Consider the following 14,264-nt stretch of genomic DNA (forward strand, 5'->3'; position numbering starts at 1 on the left):
TGCTTCAAATATGGTAGAGTAGGACATAAGTCATACACTTGCTTCTCTAACAAGTCTGCAAACTCAACTATAAAGAAAATATGGGTTCCAAAAGGAACCATTATGACTAACCAAAAAGGACCCAAGAAAGCTTGGGTACCTAAAACAAGAACTTGACTTTTGCTTGCAGGTGTGTCTAGCATCCCAAGGAGGAAACAGGAAATGGTATCTTGACAGTGGATGCTCGAGACACATGACTGGTGATGAATCCCAATTCATCACTCTTGATGCTAAGGATGGAGGGATGGTTACCTTTGGAGATAATGACAAAGGAAAGATCATCGGTATAGGTAACATTGGTATCACTCCCTCCAAATACATTGAAAATATTTTGTTAGTAGATGGTTTAAAGCATAACTTACTAAGCATTAGTCAATTTTGTGATAAAGGATATAAGGTTGTTTTTGAATCATCTGTTTGCATTGTAACTAGTCCTATTAATGATGACATTAAATTTATTGGACATAGACATGGTAATATTTATATGGTAGATTTAAATGATTTAGCCAAAATAAACATGCAATGCCTAGTATCCTTGAATGCTAAAGTTAATGAGACTAGTTGGCTTTGGCATCGCAGACTTGCACACATTAGCATGCATTCTCTTTCAAAATTAATTAAGAAAGAATTAGTTCTTGGTTTGCCAAAACTGAATTTTGAAAAGGATAGAATTTGTGATGCATGCCAACTAGGTAAACAAACAAGAGTTTCATTTAAATCCAAAAATATTGTTTCTACCTCTAGACCTTTAGAGCTTTTGCATATGGACTTATTTGGATCTACTAGAACCACTAGTTTAGGAGAAAAATGATACGGTTTTGTAATTATAGATGATTACTCTTGTTTTACTTGGGTTTTCTTTTTAGCACACAAAGATGAAACTTTTCATGTTTTCACTAAATTTTATCGAAAAGTCACTAATGAGAAAGGATTTTCAATTCAAAATATTCAAAGCAATCATGGAACTGAATTTGAAAATCAAGACTTTGAAAATTTTTGTGATGAAAAGAGAATTGGCCATAACTTCTCTGCTTCTAGGACTCCCCAACAAAATGGGGTAGTAGAAAGAAAAAACAGAACCTTAGAAGAAATGGCCCGTACCATGCTTTGTGAAAGCAACCTTCCAAGATATTTTTGGACGGAAGCAATCAACACAGCATATTACATTTTAAATCGTGCTTTGATTAGACAAATTTTAAAGAAAACCCCCTATGAGCTTTGGAAAGAAAGAAAACCTAATATTTCTTATTTTCATATTTTTGGTTGTCGATGTTTTGTGTTAAATAATGGTAAAGAAAGACTTTAAAAATTTGATGCAAAATCAGATGAAGCAATCTTTCTTGGTTACTCCTCCACTAGTAAAGCTTTTAGAGTTTTTAACAAAAGAACTTTAGTAGTAGAGGAGTCCATACATGTTGTCGTTGATGAATCTAACGATCTTCCTTCAAGGAAGAATGAAAGTGTTGATGATGCAGATCCTCTTATAGAAGGAATGAAGGAGATCACTTTGAAAGATTCAACAATTCAAGAGGATAAGGAACATGAAGACAAACAGGATGAGGAAAGTGAAGAACATCAAGAACAACCTCAAGGTACAAATGACCTACCCAAAGGATGGAGGTATGTTCACAATCACCCTAAGGAGCTAATTATTGGTGATCCTATGCATGGGATAAAAACTCGTTCTTCACTTAGAGAAGTATTTAATCATTGTGCTTTTGTATCTCATCTTGAACCAAAAACTATTGAAGAAGCTGAAAATGATTATAATTGGATTAATGCAATGCAAGAGGAACTTAATCAATTTGAAAGAAATAATGTATGGACTTTAGTATCAAGACCTAAAAATCATTCAATAATTGGCACAAAATGGGTCTTTAGAAACAAATTAGATGAACATGGAAATGTAATAAGAAATAAAGCAAGGTTGGTTGCTAAAGGTTATAATCAAGAAGAAGGAATTGATTTTGATGAGACCTTTGCACCTGTTGCTAGATTAGAGGCCATTAGACTTCTACTTGCATATGCTTGCTTTATGAAATTTAAATTATTTCAAATAGATGTCAAAAGTGCATTTTTGAATGGATATATTGCTGAAGAAGTCTATGTAGAACAACCCCCAAGATTTGAAAATCATACTTTTCCTAATCATATTTTTAAATTAAATAAAGCTCTATATGGATTAAAACAAGCACCTAGAGCTTGGTACGATAGGCTAAGCAAATTCTTACTAAATAATGATTTTTCAAGAGGTAATGTAGACACAACCCTCTTTATTAAAAGAAATCAAAATGATATGTTAGTTATACAAATTTATGTTGATGACATAATTTTTGGGTCTACTAATGAATCTCTTTGTCAAGACTTTGCTAAGCTCATGCAGGGGAAGTTCGAGATGAGCATGATGGGAGAACTTACTTTTTTCCTCAGACTCCAAATCAAACAAACAAAAGAGGGAATCTCCATCACCCAAAGAAAGTACACCAAGGAATTACTCAAAAGATTTAGAATGGAGAACTCCAAACCAATTGGCACACCCATGAGCCCCTCATGTAAGCTTGACAAGGATGATGAAGGTAAATGTGTAGACTTAAAATATTATAGAGGTATGATTGGCTCTCTATTATATTTAACTGCAAGTAGGCCTGATATCTTGTTTAGTATTTGTTTATGTGCTAGATTTCAATCTAATCCTAAAGAATCTCACTTGAATGCTGTTAAAAGAATCCTTAGATATTTAAATGATACTCAAACTCTAGGATTATGGTACTCTAAGGACTCACTAATTGATTTATTAGGATATTCAGATGCTGATTTTGCTGGATGTAGATTAGACAGAAAGAGCACTAGTGGAACTTGCCAATTTCTTGGAGTTAACCTAATCTCCTGGTTTAGCAAGAAACAAAATTCGGTAGCACTGTCTACGGCTGAGGTCGAATACATTGCAGCCGGAAGTTGTTGTGCTCAAATCTTGTGGATTAAGCAACAACTCGAAGACTTTAGTATCAAACTTAATGAAACATCCATAAGATGTGACAACACTAGCACCATAAATCTATCTAAAAATCCAATTCAACATTCAAGGTCTAAACATATTGAAATAAGACATCATTTTATAAGAGAACATGTTCAAAACAAAAATATAATTCTTGAATATGTTTGCACTGAAAATCAATTAGCTGATATCTTTACAAAAGCCCTTAGTGAGGATAGATTCTGTGAAATTAGGAGAAATCTAGGAATTCTTGATCCTTTTGCCTAAATATTCTCCAAATCCAAGGAATCGATGTCAAAATTTCTTTGAGCTCAATTTTCATCATCTCTCTTGGACCTAAAAGCTCAAGATTATCATTCTCACAACTTGTCATTGAGCAAAATTTCTTCTCCCAAAATTTTAAATTTTTTTTTAGAATTTATTCATATTTTTTCTGAATTTTTGTGGTTCATGAGTCGACCCCCTAGGGTCGACCCAATGGCATACTTGAAATTATTGCCAACTTCCCACGGGCTCTTTTCTTTTTAACTTAAAGCCCGTTCATGAGCCGACTCATTCTCCTTCTTCGTCTTCCTCCCTCCAAGACTCTTCGTCCTCATCTTCATTCTCTCCAAAACCAAGGATTTAGCCCAAGATCATTCTCCCTTCACATCTCCACCTCAAATCACCCCTTGGGAAAGGAGCTTCTCGCATCCTTCACCCTTGATTGAAGCGGTTGGAGCGTGCCCTAGCTTCCACCGTTCTTCTCAAAATCGTCATTTCTCTCCATCAAAATCTCTTTCCATCCTCTAGTAACCTTCCTTCTCCTCACCCATTTGATCTTTCGAGTCTCCCTGCCTGCTCTTGTGGTGAGAATGGCCCCAAAGATGAAACTCCCTCAAAAGAGAAAATCAGTCAGTGCACTGGAAGAAGGCGTCCGCAGAAAAAGGCAAGCTTCTCAGACCACCTCTGCTCCCATTCCGGCTTCAGTGTCTGCACCAGATCCCTCTCAATCTCCCCTTAGCCCTAGCAAAATCCCTCTCTCTGACAGAAAGGTAGAAACCGGCAAGAATGTGGATTTTAGATTCTTTGAAAAAGAAGGTTTCTCCTTTGGGTCAAAGATCAAAAACCAAGGTTGGAAATTTTACTGTTCTCTCAAGGAAGTTACATATGTAGACTTGGTTAGAGAGTTTTATCTAAATCTGCACTATGGCAATGGAACAGTAACTTCTACTGTTAAGGGTATTGATATCTGCTTGGATCCTATTATTTTGGGAGAGATTCTACATTTGCCCTGTGAGGGATATTCTAACATGGAACTCCCAGTGAAGGAAGAGGGGATCAATGTAATTTTAGGAGGAGCTTACTCGGGAAGTCTAAGTAAATTAGAAGTCAAAATCTTGTCAATTGAAATGAGAATTCTACATCAATTAGTGACAAAGCTTTTCCTCCCGAGAAGTGGTAGGCATGACCTCCTTTCTGGCCGAGACATTTGTATAATGTTTCATGTGATCACTCAAACCCCCTTAAACCTCCCTGCTTTAATGATTGAGGTCATGAGAGAAACACTGAATAGATCCAAGGCACATCTGCCTTTTGGTATGGCCCTCACACTGGTTTTCAGGAGGTTTGGAGTCAGTTTTGAGGGGGAGGCAAATGCTAGGCTTTCTCACGCTGACACCATCAACCAACACACTCTGCACCGCATGGGATTCACTAGGATTGATGGTGGTTGGATCAAGGGTACAGAAGAAAGAGCTGAGGAGAGAGCTGAGGATAGAGTTGAGGACAGAGCTGAGGAAGAAGGTCCCTCATCACCTCTCCATGACTTCAGGGCAGCATCTCTAGATATCTAGTTTGTTCCAGATCCAGAGGCTGGCCCTTCAGAGTCCACCAGGAGGCACACACCAGTTCAGTAGCCAGACAGCAGAGCACCTCCTTCAGAGTTCAGATTGGCTGATGATCAGATTGAGCAGATTTCTCAGCGTGTGGCTTCCTTGCTTTCTCGTCAGTGGAGCACTTCTACATTTGCACCGGGATCCACATCATTAGATACATCTGATCAGACCTTGATCCCCCATATCTCCACTATATTTCAGATGATCACAGATCAGTCAGTTCGGATTCAGCAGCTCGAGGATTATATTTTGAGACTGACTGGGAGAGTACTTGACTTGCAGGTGCAAGTCTTAGCTTTGACCCATCCGTAGCCACAGGAGAGCACTATTGAGGTCACAGACCTTACTGCGGAGGCTGGCAGGCTCAGAGGTGTTTTGAAGGGTGGTTTTGACTTCTTGAGGAGAGAGATCAGAGGCTCAAGTGAGCATGCTTCTACTCAGTTCACTGCACTGCTTCAGTCTGTTTCGAGAGCTCTGAACGTTCTTGATTCCATCAGGCTCTCTCTTGTAGTCCAGTCTTTGACCTCTGAACGTTCTCAGCCTCCAGGATCATCTCGCCCACCTACTCATGCCAGCACCTTCACTCGTGGCAGAGGTAGACGGGGTAGAGGACGAGCTCCTGGTCGTGATCCATCATCTCCCCACCCCATCTCTGATACATCTGATTCTGATCCATAGAGTCATGTGTTCTACTAGATCCTTGTTGTTTAGTCATGTCTGTTGTTCTTTCTAGGATCTGTCATTTGGGCCATGTAATGATGTTAACTAGTTGACTTTTATATTATGAAATATGTATTGAAACAACTATGGTTTTAATCATCTTTTAATTATATATCTACTCTTTGTAATGGTATCAATCATCTCTTGATTATATATCTTCTCTTTGTTGCTAATTCATATCTATGGTACTCAATGGCATATTTTGTTTTATGATTGCTGTATTCAGGAGGAGTAAACATTAATGATTAGCACAAGAAGTTTGAAGAAACACTAAAGAGAACATGTATTTAAAAAAAGAGGGGGAGTTAACAATGTTTGATGATGTCAAAAAGGGGGAAAAATTAAAGAAAAATATCAAAAGCAAGATTATTAAATGACTTAAAAATACAATGAGTGAATTGCTAAGCAAAAGTATCAAAAGAAAGATAAATAAAAGACTTAAAAATAAAATGAGTGAATTGGGAGAAATTAAAATATCAAAAATAAGATTGCTAACAAAATGAATGAATTGCTAAGCACAAAGCAAATGAGCAACCTTTAAAATTACTTCTTAGACATGCTCTAATATGCTTTAAAATTAGACATGCTCTGATACATCTTAAAATTTGACATGCTCTGATATACTTTACAATTAATTCTTAGATATGCATTGATACACTTAATTGTTAAACTTGCTCTGATACTAAAACTAAATAATCAAATGATGAGAATGAGCAAATTTTCAAGATGCAACTTGCTCTGATACTAAAACTAAATAATCAAATGAAAATGAGCAAATTTTCAAGATGCTAAGAAATTTGAAAAACAAGCAAATGAGCAAATGAGATATTTTCAAACACGCAATTCTCAAATCATAAGGTAAATTCTGCTTTGCTCTGATAACAATAATAAATTTTCTATTCTGATACCAAAATCACATAATCAAATGAGCAAAATTTTAAATTATTAAGCAATAGGCAAATTATTTATGCAAATAGGCACATGTATCACATGCCAAAAGAATCAATCTTCTTTTCAAGCAAATACACTTATAAGTTGGTAGTAAATTTTTTATTTATCTTCAAACTATCTATAATGCATTTCATTGAAATTCATGATCATTGATTCATATAAATGCTTTTGTTCAAATATTTTGTCATCATCAAAAAGGGAGAGATTATTGCTCCTTAGATTGATTTTGATGATTACAAAGCAGTTGAAGGGGTACTAATATTTCTCACTTGAAAAAGTCTTATTGCTCTTCAGGGGCAAAATTATAATTTTACCAAAACTCTGATTTGATAGTATCAAATAATAGAACAAAAGATTTGTGATCGAATGGTAAAAATTTTACTGATTTTGAACTTGTATTTTGAAAGATATGCATGATTGAAAATCATGAGTCGACTCATGAGTCGACTCATGGCACATGAGATGACTGGCACGCTGAAATTCCTGACCGGCACTGTCTTGGCACTCCCTGTGAGTCGACTCAATGAGTCGACCCCCAAAGCATGAGTCGACTCATGAGTCGACCTCTGCGGGTCTTTTTGCCAGTTTTACAGAACCATGGATCCGGTTCACTTCTGTGACGATTTTCCACAGAGGTTGACCCAATGAGTCGACCCCCAGGCATGAGTCGACTCATGAGTCGACCCCTGTGATGGGATTTTTCCGCAACGGCTAGTTTTTAACCCGTTTTAAATGATTTTAATGCTCATTTAATGCAGTCTAACGGCTTTTTTTCAGCCTAGAATGTTTTCCACTATTTCTTAAAGCTATAAAAGGGACAAAAACATGGAAATCAACAAGAAGAACAAGTAGAATAAAAGAAGAGCAAAAAGAAGAAAAAGAGAGGATTCAAAGAGAGAGATTTTGAAAAAGAGATTTCAAGCCAACGTTTCAGCCCTAAGCAAGAGCTCATTCAAATCTTTCAAGAAGCCTTCAATCCAAGCTCACCAACTCCTCAAGTGCACTTTCAAGTCTCCATCCACCTTGAGAAAATCCAAAAAGGGTCTTCTTCTTTTAAGTAAAGTGTATTTAAAGTTATATTCGCTCATTGAAGGAGCTTTCTTTGTGCTTATTTGTGCTATAAATTGTTTTACTCAGTTTGAGTAATTGGTATTGTTTTGGAAGGGTTCCAAAACAAGGGAAGGTTGATCTGAACATAGAATCGGAGTCTATTGGGTTGGCTTGTACCCGAAAAATAAGTGGACTAGCTTGGGATAGCTAGAGTCGGAGTTTTCGATATTTGTATTCGGGTTGAATACAAGATTAGTGGATTGAAATTCCCAAGTAGGAGCTTGGGGAGTGGATGTAGGTGCAAGGTTGGCACCGAACCACTATAAATCCTCTTGTTTGGTGTGTGTCTAATTGCTCTTCTTTATCTCTTCATTATTCTCTTGCATTCTTGCTATTGCTATTAGACTTGAATTAATTCTACTCACTCTATCTATTTAGCTTTGTCAAATATTTCTCATAAGTCATTAGTTAAGCTTAAAATTTTTAGAAACCCAATTCACCCCTCCTCTTGGGTTGCATAGCTGGGCAACATATATATATATATGTATATATATATATATGTATGTATGTATGTTTGTATGTATGTATGCATGCATGCATGCATATATATGTATGTATATATGCATGTAACTACATATATATATATATATATATATATATATATATATATATATATATATATATATGTATGTATGTATGTATGTATGTATGTATATATATATATATGTATATATATATATATATATATATATATATATATATATATATATATATATATATATATGTATACATAAATATATATGTGTGTGTGTATATATATATGTATACATATACACATACATGCATACATACATACATATATATATATATATATATATATATATACATACATACATACATACACACACACATATATATATATATATAGTGTGTGTCTATATATATATATATGTGTGTGTGTGTGTGTATTTGGATATGGTTTCGGATGTTACCCATATCTATAGGTTCAGATTGGATTCAGATTTGGATTTGGATAGAAAACAGTACTATCCATACCCGTACTGTAGTTTTCAAATTTTTTTCAAATCCGAATCCAAATTCGGTCAAATCTTTTTTTTCGGGTTTGACCGAATTTGGGTAGGATGCATATCCATCGGGTCAGATCGATTTTGCTATCTCTATTGACCATACCTGTCATGAAAACGGACATTGGAGAAGGAGATGGTCCACTATTTCTGGAGCTAAATCACAAAGTGAGCAGATATTTTTTTTCTTGCTACCCTCACTTGGCAAGGTTTGATTTTGCTAGGATTCGGTCATGAAAGCTGAGATTGATAAAGTATTTATTTTTCTCCAGAACTCTGATTCCCCACACTATCTTACTGAACATTGGTCCCACGCCACCATCCATTAGGAAGAAATAGCATTATTTTGATGAAAATTTCTTACCAGGAAACCATTTCCATTCAGGGCTGTCAGATCCTTGTGATAAAGCAAGTGTGGTTAGCTCTTGTTTCAGTTGTTGGAACTCTGGATAGGTATTCAAATGGAGTGAGAAGGGCCAGTAGGTGTTGTTCATGATCTGAATATATGCCTCAGCCACTGTGATGTCCTTTTTGGGTGTGATGAAGAAGAAACTTGGATATTTTTCTTTTAATGTTTAGTTGAGTAGCCAAGAATCGTGCCAGAAGGAGGTGCGCAATCCATTTTTGATTCTAAATTTTATCAGATTGTGGAACAACGCTCTCGTCTTTTGCACTTATTTTCAGCATTCTGATAATTGTTGTTTAGGAAGAGGTTGTAGTATTGCGGAGTGCTGATTATAATATGCTATTGATATCAGTTTGCTTCATGGCTTTTGCATTTTCTCATCCCTAAGCAGGTTCCACCACCATTTGCAAAACAATATCTCATTGTATAACTGTAAAGTAGTGACCCCCATACCTCCTAGCTTCTTGGGCCGGCAGACTTTGGACCAGACTAACATATGCTTTCCATTCTTTTGTTTCAACTCACTGCACCAGAGAAAGTCCCTCCGCAGTTTGTCGATTTGTCTGATTATGTTTGACGGCATCATGAAGTTAGACATCCAATAGGTTGTGATTGGTGTGATAATGGTGTTGAGCAGCAGAATTCGTGGGGCTATGGATAGTAGTTTCCCTTTCCACCCTGCTAATTTCTTCATAATCTTTTCGATAAGCGGCTTCCAATCATTTTTGTTCAGTTTTCCAACTTGCAGTGGCAGTCCAAGATATGGGAGCAGGAAATCACCTGGTTTACTTTCCAAAATAGGTGCAACCTGATCCCTGTGTTTGTCTGTAATCCCTACTCCTAATACCGTCAATTTCTCCAAGTTAATTTTTAAACCTGTCAACAGCTCGTAGGAGTATAGGATAAATTTTAGGGAAATAATATTTTTTCTGCCCACTCCACTGAATATGAGAGCATCATCTGCAAATTGGAGGCTATGAAAGAGCCCTGTGGTTTCCTGTCTGCCAATTCCTTCTACCAAGTGTTGAGTCGCTGCTAGCTTGAGAATTCAATCAAGGGTGTCCACCACAATTATAAACAGTTGTGGAGACAGAGGATCTCCTTGTCTTAGACCTCTATTGTGCTTGAATGTTTTTCCCAGATTGCCATTGATTAGGAGTGAAGATTTAGCCATTGAGACAATATCGAATACCGATCTGCACCAATGCTCACCAAACCCTCTTGTGCCTAAAAGATCAAAGATGAAGGGCCACGCCACATTGTCAAAGGCTTTCTCAAAATCAAATTTATAGATTATTTCCTGATGTTTAGCTTGTGCTGCTTGTGTCATGCCCCGAACTCAACACTCGGGTCGAATACGTGATGGCCGCATACTCCTTAGAGCAAGTCTTAAAGAATATGCAAGGCCAAAATTAAATCATCACATCCTCAACATCCATAATATCTAATTTCAGTAATAACTAATAAAACTTGCATATTTACAATTGAAATTCTTTCAATCCTTTGATTAGATATCATGACACTCTATCTATACATCTGCTCACCCGCAAATCCAAACCATAGCCAACCATGAGCATCCTGTAACTTTGAGAAGAAAAAAAAATGAAGGGATGTGAGCTTTACAGCCCAGTAAAAATTTTCATATCACATCAATATAATAATATAATCTAAAAATAAGGATAAACAATAAAATATAAAATCTCATATTCAATATCTGAAATAATGCAAACATCCATAATTATCTGTCTTATCAAAAGAGATGCATCATCATATGTTAATGGGTGAAATACTTTTGTTCAGTATTAGTTTCATGTATTGTCTTCTATTTCTCTTTTCATAATCACATGATCTTTAATTTTTTTTTTCTGGCTCTGGACTAACCAAGTCTATACCTCAGTCATCATCCGAATCAATTTTCACTTAAAAGCCTTTCAAGGCTATCCTAGGATGAGCTCCTGACCGGCTGTCCCACGTACAAAAGCCCATGAGAGGCTGTCCCAGGCATAAGCTCCTGACGGGCTGTTCCAGGTATGAGCTCCTGATCGGCTGATCTACCTATAAGCCAGTAAGAGTTGTCCCAGGTATAAGCTCTTGACGGACTATCCCAGGCATAAGCTCCTAACGGGCTGTTACACATGACAAGACTAGTCCATACCATATCTCTCTTTTTCATTTAATCATTATGTGCTGATTTCATCCAATCAATTTCGACTTACATTATGATCAATTTAGATATGTCACATCCATATAATTATGCCATCAATCTCTGATACATATATATTGATATAACATACTCATACTCAAAATGAAATAATAGTATCTCAGATATAATAAATTCATCGATCTCAAATCCGATGATGCAAGATCAATAGTAAAATAGCATATATATAATGGTGATCATGTACAGAGATTCTTACCTTTACTGGTGACTGATCCAAGCATAGAAATTAATATTCTTTTTTGATTTATGAATTTTGAAAATAAGATATTCCACTCGATATCTTTTGCAAACAATTGTATCTCTTCATGATCCTGATCAAATATAAAAATCATATATAGAGAAATTATCAATAATCGATTCTAATAATATAAATCCAGGACTTCTCCTAGGATTACCCAAAATCAGGATTTGTCTGAGCATCTGGATCCTCCATTGGTCCACAAGACTTCTAGAGAGAGAAAATTCATGAAGAAAGAGAAAATTTTAGAGAGAGTAGAGAGAGAAAGTAGAGAGAGAATTTTCGTATCTTTCAGATGAAGAAATTATAATTGAGATCGTCAGAGGTTATATCAGGATAACTCAATATGAATTAACCATGATCGATGTTATAAATTTTGAATAAAGATTGGATCGGGATCCAATCTACTGCATGAATTTTGAAGCAATCTCAGGTCGTCTTATTTTCATCTCAAATTTGCCCTAGGATCCATGATGCAGTTAGAGAGAGAAAGAGAGTAAAAAGACCCTAGAGGGAGAAATTCTAGAGAGAAAGTAGAGAGAATCTAGAGAGAGAAATTGGAGAGAGAAAGATAGAGAGAGGGGAGAGGAAAGAGAGAGAAAGGAGAGAGAGAAAATTCTCTCTTTCTTTCTTTTATTTTTATTTTTTTTTCTTTTTCTCTTTCTCTTTCTTCTTCTTCTCTTTTTCCCATTTTCTTCTTTCTTTCCTCTTCTTTGGCTGAACAGGAGAGGACCATAAGGGAAGGGGGCTCGGCTCCTACAAGGGGCGGCAGTTTGGCCAGATGTTCGGTAGTGACAGTCGATGGCGGTGAGGCAAGGGATGGCTGGCGGCAAGGTTCGACTGGCAAGAAATCAAGAAAAATTGAAAAAATAGGATACCGCCATTTTTCTTTTATTTTTCGATCATTGGCCGGTCACCGACAGGCAGTACCTTCAGAGAAGAGAGATAAAGGGACGAGGGTCCTATCCTAGGGGTGAGATGTCGCAACCGACAGTGCCGGTGGCCGGAAAAGAAAGGAAGGTGGCTCGGCCGAACAGGGGTTCACCCTTTTCATGGGTTTTCCGACGATCCCGACGGCCGGCGAGCGTCTAAAGCCGTGGGGAGAAGAAGAAAAATTGAAGCTTTACCTGAGCTCTGGTGGCCTCTCCGACCTCCGATTTCTGACAAATACGAGAAGAGGATGCTGCGGCTTCCACGGAGAAAAGAGGAGGAATCGAGCTCAACGATCGCCGTGGAGGCTCTTGAGGGAGGGGGGAGGCTTGTTTATAGAGGGTCCTAGAGCTCCAGTGGTCCTAGGACTCTTTTCAGTCTAGGATTCATCGGAGAAGAAGACTCCCATCGAGAGTCTTCTTCGCATTTCCTTTTTTTTTTTTTGGTATGGGCTTTGGGCTTTTATATGGGCTTGGTCCAAGGCCCAAATGGGCCGGGTGTCACAGCTTGTGAAATGATCTCGTGCGCTGCTGCAATTGTCTGTGAAGTTGTCCTCCCTCGGATGAATGCCGACTGTGTGGCTGCAACTATTTCATCTAGTTTGCTAGATAGCCTCAGTGACAGAACCTTTGAGAAGATCTTTGTGATTCCATTCATTAGGCTAATTGGTCTGTAGTCTTTGACGGTGCTAGCAGAATCTTTCGTAGGGATAAGGGTAATGTAGGAGTAATTGAGCCGCTCCAGTGTTCTGTGATAACTATAGAATTTCTGAAAAACTTCAATTAGATCGTCTTTGATGGAGTGCCAGAACTTTTTGTAAAAATCTAATGAAAAACCGTCAGGCCCTGGCGTCTTCTGCGATGATAATTAGAAAACTGCATTTTTAATCTCTTCCTCAATGAACGGCACTTCAAGATCTTGTAGATGTAGTGGTCCTTCAGGATAGATTTCATCCAATCTGCTTTAATGGAGGGATTTTCAGAGTTCCCTAGCAGGCTTTTGAAGTATTCATAGAAGCAGTCATGAATCAGATGTTCTTTGGATACTACTGACTGATGGTGTACAATTTCGGTGATGAGGTTTTTCCTTTTCCTGTTGCTTGCCTAAACATGGAAGAACTTAGTGTTACGGTCGCCATTGCTGAGCCATTGTGCTTTTGCTCGTTGCTTCCAAAGTGTTTTTTCCTGGGTTAATAGAATCTCCAGATTTTCTTTCAGAGCCGATCTCTCCTCTAATTCAAAAGCATTCAGATTTCTCTTCTCCTCTTCCTCATCTAGGCGGTCAATTCTTTGAAGCAGATCAATCTTCTGAGTTATGATGTTTCCTATTTTTATACGGTTCCATGACCTAAGTTTGGCTCTTAGCAAACGAAGTTTCAGAGCAATGTTTCTCACTCGATCAGGTGAGGATGGCATATTTTTCCACCATGAGTGGATCATGTCTTCAACGCCTGGAATGGTTAGCCAAAAATTCTCGAACGGAAAAGGTTTGTTGGTGAAGACCTTACCTTGTAACTGGGTGGTGAATCTCAGTAGTGGCATGTGATCTGATGTGGATCTGACCAAGGTGGAGAGGTTCGATAATGGGTATTTATGATGCCACTCAATAGAAATAAAACATCGATCAAGTGTTGCCATGGATGGAGCGTTTCTGAAGTTCGTCCTGGTATATTGTCTATTGGAGAGTTTTATTTCAATGAGGGATTGTGAGGTAATAAATCTGTTGAGAAGTGATGTTCTCTGAGAGTTGTTC

At 37.3% G+C, this 14,264-nt stretch overlaps 1 protein-coding gene across 1 annotated transcript; it reads right to left on the reverse strand.

Annotated features, from left to right (window-relative positions):
- Positions 1-13,615: 13,615 nt before the first annotated feature.
- Positions 13,616-14,053, reverse strand: LOC140853611 (uncharacterized). The gene has a single exon (XM_073248265.1). It carries the CDS (start codon positions 14,051-14,053, stop codon positions 13,616-13,618), a length of 438 nt encoding a protein of 145 aa, XP_073104366.1.
- Between the last annotated feature and the right edge of the window lie 211 nt (positions 14,054-14,264).

Source organism: Elaeis guineensis, chromosome 14, assembly GCF_000442705.2.
Source record: "Elaeis guineensis isolate ETL-2024a chromosome 14, EG11, whole genome shotgun sequence".
In the NCBI taxonomy this organism is placed as follows: domain Eukaryota; kingdom Viridiplantae; phylum Streptophyta; class Magnoliopsida; order Arecales; family Arecaceae; genus Elaeis; species Elaeis guineensis.